This window comes from Odocoileus virginianus, chromosome 7 (assembly GCF_023699985.2).
Source record: "Odocoileus virginianus isolate 20LAN1187 ecotype Illinois chromosome 7, Ovbor_1.2, whole genome shotgun sequence".
NCBI classification, from domain to species: Eukaryota; Metazoa; Chordata; class Mammalia; order Artiodactyla; family Cervidae; genus Odocoileus; species Odocoileus virginianus.
This window is the reverse complement of record NC_069680.1, coordinates 42479287-42491780: the sequence shown is the minus strand read 5'-3', so window position 1 is coordinate 42491780 and position 12494 is coordinate 42479287. Positions and strand designations below refer to the sequence as shown.

General features: G+C 44.6%; 1 protein-coding gene across 4 annotated transcripts in view; it reads right to left on the bottom strand.

Annotated features, from left to right (window-relative positions):
* Window positions 1-8739, bottom strand: part of PAPSS2 (3'-phosphoadenosine 5'-phosphosulfate synthase 2) — an 85762-nt gene extending 77023 nt beyond the window's left edge. For 2 of the 4 annotated variants that reach the window (XM_020884019.2, XM_020884020.2), the window contains exon 1: window positions 8162-8296. In XM_020884019.2, the coding sequence (XP_020739678.1) occupies window positions 8162-8188 (27 nt within the window). In that variant the 5' untranslated portion in view covers window positions 8189-8296. Of the gene's footprint in view, window positions 1-7870; window positions 7976-8161; window positions 8297-8640 lie in introns of those variants that run through there. The other 2 variants (XM_070470594.1, XM_020884022.2) reach the window with 2 other exon arrangements.
* Window positions 8740-12494: the final 3755 nt, after the last annotated feature.

The following is a 12494-nucleotide window of genomic DNA, read 5'->3' as shown; positions in this document are numbered from 1 at the left end:
CTATTTAGGAAAAGAATATTGGAACTCACCAATTTAGGTAGATTTAGTTGGCTGGACCACACAGTTACGTGTAACCAACTTCATGGTACTTCATGAACTTAGGAAACAATGGAAATGAATGGATTTAGAGATAAAACTAGAACTTCTACAACAAGCACTGAGGATTCAATGTACAACTGAATTTGCCTCAAATTTTGCCTAATATAAACTTATCTGTATTGCACACTATGCAATCATTTTTATCTTTTTTCTCTTTTTTTGATAAAATGGTTAAACTGTTTGAGAAGGCTTAAGAAAGAGTGAGTGAGGTTGAGGAGTTTAGGAGGGTGTAAGTTGAATTTTCTAAATAGAGACTGGACCATCACACATATTCCAAAATGGTCAATTACATCTTTTTCTCTCTTTTTAAAAAATTTATTTATTCATTCATTTTGGCCATGCCTCACAGCATGTGGGATCTTAGGTTTCCTGTCTAGGGATCAAACCTGTGTTCCCTGCAGTGGAAGCACGGAATCTTAACCACTGGACCAACAGGGGAGTCCTTCATTTTTCAAACACTGCTCTCTTGTTCATACTTTCTATTTTCAGAATATCAGAACAAGATGCTAAAGCTAAATTAAAGTGTAACTGTGATTCAGTGATAACCAACTTGGAAGTTTTTTTTTTTTAATTTATGGAAAATATTTCCCAGTATGTAAAAGAAAAGACAGAGCCACAGAAAATGGGTAGGGCCTCTTTTGAAGGGCATGCAAAAAAGAGAAAAGTGCTAGGCCTGTAGTTATGTGAGCAGAGTTCCAGCTCAGTGGTGGGATCACCACCAGCTGGCCAAGAAGACAGTCATGCGCCTCAGCAAATCTCTCTGTATCAACCTGTATGACTTGAAGATGAAATCTTCATTTTCCTCCCAGAAGGAAAATGCTAGGGGTCTTGGGGAAAAAATACATTTTTTAAAGTAGGAACAACTTGATTAAAAAGTAAATAATTTAAAATTTTAATTTGGGGGAGAAAAACATTTTTAAAAATGAATGAAAAATCAATTGAGAATTTCATTGCTTTTGGCTCAAGGCCACTGTAATACTGACTGGGCAGAAGGTTGAAAGAATATAAAGTTTGTGGGTAGGGTGTTGCAATTAGAAAAAAGTAAATGCTATGTTTAGAGTAGTTTAAAGACAGTATTTGAATGATCTAAAAAACTATAATTAACAAATATAAGGTTTTGGTAGCTCTGGTAAATTATGGCAAGCACAGGTCTTGGTTGGGTCATTTAAAAAATATCTGTTGAATAAATGAGGTGAACAAATTCATAAATGAGGATCAGACAGGAAATAAAAAGAAAGGTTTTCAGAGTCCTAGAAGGAAAACAAAATGGGATCATAGTAGAGGACCAAAGAGTTAATTCAGGTTTCTAACAGTAGGAAAGATATAAAAATAAAAATCATCACCAACATCTTAGTTGCTTATTTTGCTAAAAGTTGAGAAAGCACGAATCATCCACAAATAAATGTTTGGGGAAGGTATAGATGAATGAAGTAATGGGGATAAAATCTTCACTGTAGGTGGTGTAAGTCTCCAAACAAGGTCTGCAAATAATTTTTCAAGCCCACACTTGGCACATATTAAAAAGAAAAGAAAAAGACTGGACATAGATGCTTGGTAGATAAAAATCTGTATTTTTATAACAAAACATACAAAGATGTTAACTATATATTTCAAACAAATACTAACCTAGCATAGAAATGATCACTTTTCATGATTAGCATTTGATATATTTAATGTAACTGTTTTAGAGAAGTTTTATAACAGTTTTATAACTTTTTTTTTTGCCAAAATTTAATATCTGGTGCTAGACAGATTGAGATTGCCATGTTTACGCTGAAGTCATGTTTTCACAATACCAGTAATAGCAAAATCCACTTCAGGAGTAAAAGTAAAGTGCAGAAAGAGCTGCGATTAGATTTTAAAGGAAGTCACATCAGCCAACTGATGAAAGTCAGTTTACATACCATGTGTTATCAGAGGCAAATTAGAGGTCAGGTTTTAATACAATGGTTCTTTTGCAGAGAGAAAAAGATATTTCCATCTTGTGTGCCAATTTATTCTAAATTGAAAAAAAATATTTAATGATCAAAAGGCAGGAAAGAGGAACAAGAAGACCACATTTATAAGGAATCCAATGTTAATGTTAAATAACCTTTCTGGAAAAGCTCTATTTAATATTTATTGGAAGCAGAAGGAGCTCAGATGCCAGTATGAGTCTGAGAAGGGGAGTGAGTGATGTTCTGGGCCTGGTGCTGGGCTTGGGGTAAGAGGGGTCAACCAGCTTTGGGGACTCTGAAAGGAGGGGGTACCGATTGTGCTTCTGATCCTCCAGAGACCCCCTAGGGAGAGGAAGCAGGGATAGACTCCAGCAGCCCCTGGAGCTGCTCCAAGTCCCAGCAAGGTCACACCAGAGTAGGAGCATAGCTCTCACCCTTCTGGAAGTCAGGGGGCAGCGTCAAATATCTCAGATAGCCTCACCGAGGTACTGCAAGAGTTGCAGTGTACTGACGTCAGGGTACCCACAAGAGCATGGGAGAAGCAAAGAGAGGTGTTGAACTGAAGGGGCTTTCAGACAGGAATGCACTTGACCTGGACTAACAGCTGAGGATGAGACATGACAATGCATAGCTCTAAGGATGCCCATATAGGCAGAAACTTTAAGATAAGGTGAGTACCACCCTCCTCTCCCCCTAGCCCAGCCTTTAGCACTTTGTAGGGGAAAAGGGGATTCAATTAAATATTTCTGACTAGCAATCCATCTTAGGTTTACTTGTTCTGAAAGTACTCCTTTAATAAGTGTTATAGGTATAAAGAAAAGGTATGATATACACATCATAAGTTAATGATAATCAGGAATCGAGAAAAGGCAGAGATTTTTGTTTCCACCAATGCTGGTCTAGGTTAAGCCATCCAATCTTTCCATAAAAATAAATTTAAAATGCAGGTTATGGAGACTTCCCTAATAGTCCAGTGGTTAAAACTTCCCTTTCCAATGCAGGGGCTGCGGGTTCAATCCCTGGTTAGAGAGCTAAGATCTCATACGCCTTGTGGCCAAAAAACCAACACATAAAACAGAAGCAATATTGTTATAAATTCAATTAAGGCTTCAGAAAAATTAAAAAATAAAACTCAGGTTATAATATAAAATAACCTAATTAGAAACATCAAATAGCCAACAAGATAATAAGGAACCTCCTGGCCAAAATCTGCAGGAAAGCAAGAACCTCAGATGTAAGCAAGCACAAGGGGCTTCTGTCCTGACAGAGGCAGATCTGCACTGATTTTGACAACCTCACAGGGGACGTGAAAGAGACAACAAAGCCTCGAACATACCCAAGTAGGGAGAATAAAAAGGTTTTTGTCTACAGTAAGCTGAGGTTCCTAAGAGTCACCCCTTAAAAATAAGAATGAACTGGAATTAACTCACTTCCCACTCCAAGAGACTGCAGGGACAGCTGCCTTGACACTGAAAGGGTACATAAGGGGTGGGCTGGGGGTAGGTGGTCCATGAAAACTTGCCTGCACAAGTTGGTCCCCGTGTGTCAAAGTGCAACTCAAATTCTCATCACCTGGGTGGTCTAAAAAACTTTAAGTGGTAGGTTTAGGTTAAAGGGGGCTTCCCAGGTGGCTCAGTGGGTAAAGAATCTGCCTGCATTGTAGGAGATACAGGGGACGTGGATTTGATCCCCAGAGTTGGGAAGATCCCCTGGAGAAGAGCAGGGCAACCCACTCCAGTATTCTTTTCTGGAGAATCCCAAAAGTGATGCCAGACTAGTAGTGCCACCAGGCATCTGGCAGAAACAAAAGTAACTCCTCTGGGGTGGGGTGCGGAGGTAATTCATTCTAAGCTTCAAGAATCCCTACAGGCAAGTTTTCAGTGGTAATTAATGATGGATTTCCAGGCAAAAATGAGCCAGCACATGAGAGCAGACAGATATGAGGGCTGGGAGAAATCTAATGAAAACAGAGATGTCCAAAACCAAATTCATCCGCTAAGCAATTCCGGAGCCTAATATGGAAAATCTATTTATTGAGCACCTACTCTGTGCCAGGCTGTACGTAGGATTGCTGAAATACATGCCATTTCACTTGTCATGAGCAAAGCATCCAAGTGATGAAAGGTTAGTTGAAATGGCATTATATGTATGTTTATTTACTTTCACTTTCTGTGTTTTCTGAAGACTTCCAAACACAAAGACAGTGCCCATTATTATTTAGTGACAGGTTTTGAAATAAACAGTAATCATCTAAGGCCAAGATTGACATCACTGATTCCTTTCTCAGACTCTCATTCCCTCACATTTCCATGTTTGAGTTCAGTCTAATTACCCCCTAGGCAAACCAGAATAACCACGCACATTAACAGGAAGACAAAGGGCCGAAAGATAAAGATAACTATCTCAGAGATATAAAACTCATAGTTAGCTAAATTTATCTTTAACAGCAAAAGTCCAAAGAGATGATCGTGGAATAACAGCATGAATCGGACAACATTAATTTTAAAATAAATCTGGAAATAGCTGAAGGTGCAGGAAGGGTGGAAAGAAGTTAGTCTGGTATTTACTTATATATATAGATTGCCTTTCTTGGCCAAGGTTGTTGACAAAATCTTGCTGATTATTTGGGTTTCTCTGGTAAGTCTGCACTAATTATCGACCTTTATCTTCTATTGAGCATTTTACAATTAGAATTCAAATCATCACCTCTCTACTTCTGTATTTGTTTACTTTCATTAGATATTCTGATGGTTGTCATTTACTGAGCCTTTGGAGTGGTCTGACCTGTGCATTCTTCTCCTTGCTGGGTAAACCAAGACAGTATGGTACAATAAAAAATAGTAACAGTAGCGACTGCATATGAGTATAGGCCTGAGTGAGACAGCGTTTAGGAGCTGTTTACTCCTCACAACAACTGTAAGGGGCAAGTCATTATGGATGAGAAAATTTATGGGCCAGAGAAATAGAGGGACTAAAAGGAGCAGGAGCTTCAAAGTTGGACAACCTGGAATTTAGTTCCCCAACAAGGGATCAAACATGTGCCCCTTGCAATGGAAGCATGGAGTCTTAACCACTGGACCACTGTTGAAGTCCCTGGAAAAACTCGAATTTAAATCCTAAACTGCTGCTGGTATTTCTTCCCTCCTAGAGGTGAGGCTCCATTTTCTGGGTAAAGGCTGCTGTAAGGATGAGGCCAAGGGCCTGGCCTCTGGGAAGCACTTGTTTCTCCTTCCTTCCAGTTGGAAATTCATATCTTGCCTTACATAGCTTCTTCAAATAGTTTTAAAAGTAGCCACTTCCAGGAAAATAATGTGATATTGTACAGAATCTTTAAAATAATAAAAGGTGAATAATGACTTACATTTATGGGGAGGTTTAACTTTTCAAAAGCTCTTCATTCCCTCCCAAACACTGGCTTCTTTGACCCTTTGGGAAATACTTTAATATCTCAGTTGACTTTCTCAGAATTTTCAGATTGATTGTCTCCAGGACATAATAACATTGTCTGTGGACCTTGAAAAATGCTAATCCAGGAAATGATGCAAGAAGAAAGGACCAGGCCTTTGCATCTCTTTCCATCTTCTGGCTGCTGTCTGCCTCCTTCCTTCTCCTGGGATCCATGTGTGTGTCAAGGGGATCAGAAGTAGCCAAGTTTGGAGGGAAGTCAAGGGTAGCGGGGAGGGCTGCCAAGGGTAGCGGGGAGGGCTGTGACACCTAGCTGTCTTTGGTTTCCATGGTAAGGATGCCTAACACAGCAGGAATGTACTACCTTCCCTCATAACAGAACTTTCCTTTTTTATTTTTTTCAAGCATCTGAGAAAATCATCTTACATTCTCACATTTAAACCAGAACTACTTACTCTTCTTAGAGTGGTCTGAACTGAAAGGCTATATTCATCCAGAGAGTGAGGCAAAAAACAAAAACAAAAACAAACATCCTGGGACAATGTGTTCACCCTAGTAGACTGTCTGGCACAGAGTAGGGGCTCAACAAATATTTAGAGTAACTGCAGTCACTGGGGTATAAACTGACATTCTCAGTTGACAATACAGAAAATAAGGTAATGATTTCTGTGAGTTTCTGAAAAAGATCAGTACAGACTCACTTCCAAGAAAGCTTCCTAGATCAGCAAGACTCATTTTTCAAATAATTGATTAGTTCAGAGGTTGCACATGTGGGCAGATTTTGTTTTGGCCTGCAAAGTTTCAAAACACAGTTTGAGTTAACATTTAAAGCTTGAGAAATTTCAGATGCATTTACAGCTGCCTCGCTTTACCCAATAGTATCTATCTGGCGCTTTGGGGGACTCGTACTGGTCCCCTGGATTATAACTGTGTCAGCTATATAAAAGTTCCCAAGTCGTGCTAGCTGTTTCAGGTGTTAATTTAATCCTATGCAGAACACATACACACCTCAAATAAAAAAAAAAAAAAAGAGGGTTCTAAATGCGTAAATACAAAACCCAAATCCTTTGGTCCTCAAGTTTCTCACTCTCTCTGTGCATTTGCCATGATTCGTGTGTAAAGCCCCTGTTTTCAAGCCTTTCACTTCACAGGCTCTTGCTGACTGGAGGCAAGAAAGGGAGAGACCACCTGCCCCTTCATTACTAATGCTTGAGAAAGCAATCTCATTGGGAAGGAATTCTTGATGCTAGCCGGGAGGTAAGAACTGAAACCTCACTGCTATAAGAGGCTACCAAGTGCCTCAGCAGCTTGTGGCTTAGAAGACACCATTTAGAATGTTACAGAAATTAATACAATTAAATAGGAATAAAACACAAGTGATTTGCACGGAAGTGTTTTCAGCTATAATACCAAGAGTCTCCCCACTTTAAAATCCATCCTATAAAGGATCCTGACCATTCTCCCTTCTCAAATAGATGCGTCCTTCCTCTTGGGCCTTCCTGAGGGCTCAGTGTGGCCCCTGAAACCACAGAGCCCCATCTCCTTCCCCTTGCTGCTCAAGCCCACGCTCCTAGCCCCTGTGTGATCCCTCCACTCCCCTTCCCCAATTTATGTTTTTTCATCTCTCCTGCCACAAAAACACCTCAAAGATATTTCAGTGTTACGTATTACATAATAGTAATAAAACACTTATTGACCATCTACTATGTGCCAAGCACAAATCGGTTTGAGAGAGGTCAGCCCCTTCCCTGACCTCCATAATCATCTGAGGCTTTCAATCTGGTAGTTAAAAAAGATGAGCGTTCAAGCCATCAGACGGCTGGCTTGCACACCAGCCCTGGTGTGGCCCCAATGCTGTCTCTACAAGGCTCTTTCCAACTCCCAAAGAGTCTGTGATCATCGCTGCCATTTTTAAGGATGCAGAATTTACGGAAGCCCCTGTCACTAAGTCGGAATGGAACTTTTCAACAACCTTCTATTTCCTACCATGGGGATGGCCCGGATTCATTGTGGATAAAATTGAACCTCCTCAAAACGGTCCGCTCATTTCACTCCACCAAGCTGAGGAGCCTCCCGCGACCCACCCACCCTCCCCCCATGGCTGAACTTAGGGTGACATCCGATCCCAGCAAGGAGCTAGATCCTGCCAGTGGAGAAAGGCAATTTCCCTCCCTCGTCTAGATAGTCGTAGTTTTCCCTTTATGAACGTCTGTCACTTAAGTCCACTCCAAGGAGGTTCCGTGGACAAAACGCCAATGACTGTCCCTGACGTGTCGCCAGCGACCAGACCTGGCAAGAGCGGGGTCCCCCAGACCCTGCCACCCCGCACCCCACGCCCCGCCCCCCACCACTTGGACCCGTGCGGAGTTCATTCAAAAGAAAAGACGGGTCCAGAAAAAGTTCTCGGGGGAAGAAAGGAAATTTCCCACCTCTGGATCTTTCTCTGGATGGGGACCCACGCCTCCGGCTCTGGAGGTCTAGCCCGGCCGTGACGACCCCACCGGGCGGAGGTTCCCCGCGGCGCGGGACGGGGAGGGACCGCCCCGCGAGGGCTGCCCAGGGAATCCCGGCTGAGCCTCGCCCTCCTGCTTCCCTCCACCCCTTCCTCCTCCCCGCGCCCCAGCCTCCGCGCCCGGGCTGCTCGCCCCCTCCCGGGGAGGATGGGCTCCGAGCGTCCGGGGCCGAGAGCGGAGGAGGAAGGCAGGCGACTGGCAGCCTACCGTCTTCTGCTTCTTGACCTCGGACATGCTGGCTGGCTACGGCGGTTCCCGGCGCGCTGGAACTCGGAGCCCAGCCCCTGGAGCGGAGGCGCTAGGACGCTCGGGTGGCGGCGGCGGCGGCGGCGGTGGCGGCGGCGGCTGCCGGACTCCGGGGAAGGAGGTATAAAAAGGCTCCACAGACACGTCGCACTTCCCTTGACCAGCCCCCTCCTCCTCCTCCTCCTCCTCCTCCTCCCGCCGCGCTCCTCTCCGCCCCGTCGGCTCGGCCCAGCAGCGCCCAGCCCAGGGTACCCTGCCGCCGCCTGGGCGGGGTCCCGGGCCCGGCCCCCGACTCCCGGGAGCGGCTCCGCTGGGCCCGCCGAGGTTGGAGGCAGGACCTTGCAGCCGAAGGCGCGGACGGACACGCCCCGCGCGCAGCCGGAGGTCAAGTTCGCTTCTCCCAGTTCCCACTACCAGCGGGTGTCTGAGCGTCCCCTCACCTCTCACCCCACCCGTGCGCCTCGAAGGGAAGGCTTCCTGCCTCTGGGACCTGCTTGAAACCGCCAAGATGGTCGGCAGGGCCCTCCGTGGGCACCGCTGCCCCAGCTCGTCTTCATAGGCAGTAATCACAGCGAGGGTTAATGTTTTCTGGGCCTCACTCTGCACTCCGCTGACCTTTGCCTTAAGCCTCCTGCTCCCCTCGCCCCAGGCATCGAATCCTGCCTTCTCCCGCGAAGCAGGAGAGGCTTTCAGACTTTCTCAGGATGATATTCCAAGTGAGGGGACTCACGCTCAGGCCCAGGTCGGCCTCCACTGTTCAGTCTTTCTGCACCAGCATCATCATGGATGATGCTGATGAAGAAATGCCGATGGGCAAGGCCGGCCTGTACCTTCTGCGCCAGGCCTGGGACTAAGGGGTCTAATGCATTCACTCCTTTGGAGCCCACAGTATTTTCCTCTTGCTACAGAAGGGCCAACTGAAGCACTGCTCCTATTCACCAAGTTGAGTAAGCAAGCCCAATGCCTGAAAATGGTCAATGGTAGCCCAGCGACTTGTTTCAATCCATGTTCCAAACCTTTTCTATAGTACTTCCCTGTGGTCAGCAACCAGGATGGGCCCTGAGGAGGAAAAGTAAGAGGAGGCCCAGTTGGCTTATGAACTATATGTCTGGGACAATCAAAAGGAAGGAAGGAGAAGCTATGGTTAGGGACAACACCTTGAGGGCAGCCCCAAGGCTTCACACCCTTTTGTGCCTTAAATTCTGTGCACCATGTGACCAACAGATCACTGGCACTGAAGGGATGAAGGCACCATGAAGATGTGCAAGGGCCACACTGCCCATTCCAACTTTGTCTTTCTTCTGTGAAAAAGTTGACGTGATAGCCTGAGAAGGTGAGGACTGGAACTGTGCTTTCATAGCCAGTCGTAGTTCTGGAAGACTGCCAGCTTTCCAGACAGACGCTGAAGATCTGAGTATTCATTCATTGACTTCTCCATGGGGAAGTGGGAAAATAAATCAGGAGTCAGAAACCTAAATGGGAGCTCGTATGTTTGTTCAGTCTTGAAATATCAGTATATTTATTTTCTTACTCATTTAGAGTAAGTTGCCACCACTCCCTTCAACTGTGAGCAACTGGAGGGCAAATGCCGGCTTTGAGTTTCTGTTCTGCACACGAACTAGCATGTTTTGATTTTATGGGGTTTAAACTGTAACATCTCATTCTAATTTTATTGAAAAAATCCTTTGGTATCAGTTCCAACCGTATTTTGAACCCTGCCAGATCCTGCCCTAAGAGAAAACTAAGTTTGGATAGAGAAATAGCAATTTTCATGTTTGGTTTATCTCGTATTGCATCTTTAAAGCTGAAACAGCTCTTCAGTGGTGGTCCAGTGGTTAAGAATCCATCTGCCAATGCAGGGGACACGGGTTCGATCCATGGTCTGGGAAGATTCCATGTGCCGAGGGGCAACTAAGCCTGTGCATCGTGACTGCTGAGCCCACTCTCTAGAGCCTGTGTTCTGCAACAAGAGCTGCCATGCCATGCATTGAGAAGCCCTGGCACCACAACTAGGGAATAATTCCTGCTCGCTACAACTAGAGAAAGTCTGCGCAGCAGTGAAGACCCAGCGCAGCCAAGAAATAATTTTTTTTTAAGCTGCAACAGAAGGAAGTCAAGTGTAACTGTAAGGGTAACTTCCTGGAAAAGGAATATATGATTGTTCAGACCTGGAGGAGGTTTTGAGATCATTTGTCGAGTTTCCCTCACCGTATATTTCACAGATGGGCCATGTGGTGCTGAGAGAGGAAAGGTAAACTGACTGGTCACTTTTAGGGGCAGTGCTCAGTCTCAAATCCAAGTCAGTTGGCTCACCAGATGTAGTGAATCACTCAGCCTCTACGTCAGTTCTTTCAAAGCCCCCATGATAATTGTAAACTGGACCATTTTATCTTGTTTTAGATTTATTTAATTCTCAAACAGAGTACTTTGGAACAGATATTCTTTCATTGCTTCCAAAGACTTGTGGAAATAGGATGTCTCAGCTCCCTTGGACCCAAATTGCGTTAAGATCCTTTAACTTCATAGATCATCAGTATAGTTGTAATTCAGCCTGGCAGCCCATTGAAAAGTAAAATAATCATTCTCTTTTATTTTTCCAAGGTGTTTCTTTTAATGGTGGTGTTTGGAATTCTTTTTCATCTTACTATGCTCTTTCTTCTGGGAGAGGACACTCCTTTGCAAAGATATGAGCCACTAGCACTTAAGTTTTGAAATCTGTGACTCTAGCACGTCAGAACTGGTGAAGACTCATTCAGATAAGGAAGGCAGGGTTGAGACCTGTCTAGTCATCTGGACACACTCTCCGTAACTTTCTCAGTAGTGTTGCTTTCGAGACTCCACTGTAAGACACTGTGGCCTGCCTGGTACCAATTTACAATCCTTAATGCTAGTCACAACATTTGCATGAGGGTATTAAGCTTTTCTTCCTATTTTCTTTTTTCCCCTTCCAGGAATTGGCTTGGCTTTAATAACTACCTTAATGAGGTAGTGATTACTACTTGGACTTTTCATTGTTTAGAAAAAATGGAGTCAACTTCCCCAAGTAAACAAGGGAAACACAGATATAAAGTGAGATGTTTATGCCACAGATTCTCCAATACACTTTAGGGAAGCTCATCACATTTTTGGGGATCTAGCTTGGAGGCATCTTCCCTGGGTTGGCCTTTCCGAAGGAATACAGCTGCACTGCCGCCTGGTGGCTGTAATGCATAAAAGAGACCTAATTGTTGAACCTTCCCTGGTGGATCAAATGGTAAAAGAATCTGCCTGCAGGAAACCCGTGTTCCATCCCTGGGTCGGGAAGATCCCCTGGAGAAGGAAATGGCAACCCACTCCAGTATTCTTGCCTGGAGAATTCCATGGACAGAGGAGCCTGGTATGCAGCATACCACGGGGTCATCAAGAGCTGGGCACAGCTGAACACACACAAACACTTGTACAATAAGTATAGCAGTTCCCTTGGGTCAAGAAATCCTTACAGAAAGTTCTCTAGGATTCAAATATTCTTCCCAGTCTTAGGCACAGATAATACAAGACAAGCAAGACATGGGCCCTGTCTTCAAGAAACAATCAGAGGGAGACAGTCTCTGCCTCCCAGCTCCACCCCAATACACTGCAATAGACTACTGCATAGTAACGTGCTAAGTCACTTCAGTCATGTCTGACTCTTTGGGACCCCATGGACTGTAGCCCTCCAGGTTCCTCTGTCCATGGGATTCTCCAGGCAAGAATACTAGAGTGGGTTGCCCTGCCTTCCTCCAGGGAATCTTCCTGAACCAGAACTTGATCCCGCGTTTCTTAACATCTCCTGCCTTGGCAAGTGGGTTCTTTACCACTAGTGCCCCCTGGGAAGCCCACAATATATTACTGGGACAGGTAAAAATGATACATGGGTAACTTAGAGATTTTATTTTAACTTAAAAACACTTGCACTTCACTAATCTTTGAGGTAGGGCTAAAGTCTTCTCTTGTGGCATGGGTACACTGATGGGAATTCCAAAAACCACTCTCCAAAGGCATCTTCAACAATTTCCAGTTTGGGATTTTCAGTTCAGTTCAGTTCAGTCGCTCAGTCATGTCCGACTCTGCAACACCATGAATCGCAGCACGCCAGGCCTCCCTGTCCATCACCAACTCCAGGACTTTACTGAAACCCTTGTCCATTGAGTCGGTGATGCCATCCAGCCATCTCATCCTCTGTCGTCCCCTTCTCCTCCTGTCCCCAATCCCTCCCAGCATCAGGGTCTTTTCCAACGAGTCAACTCTTCGCATGAGGTGGCCAAAGTATTGGAGT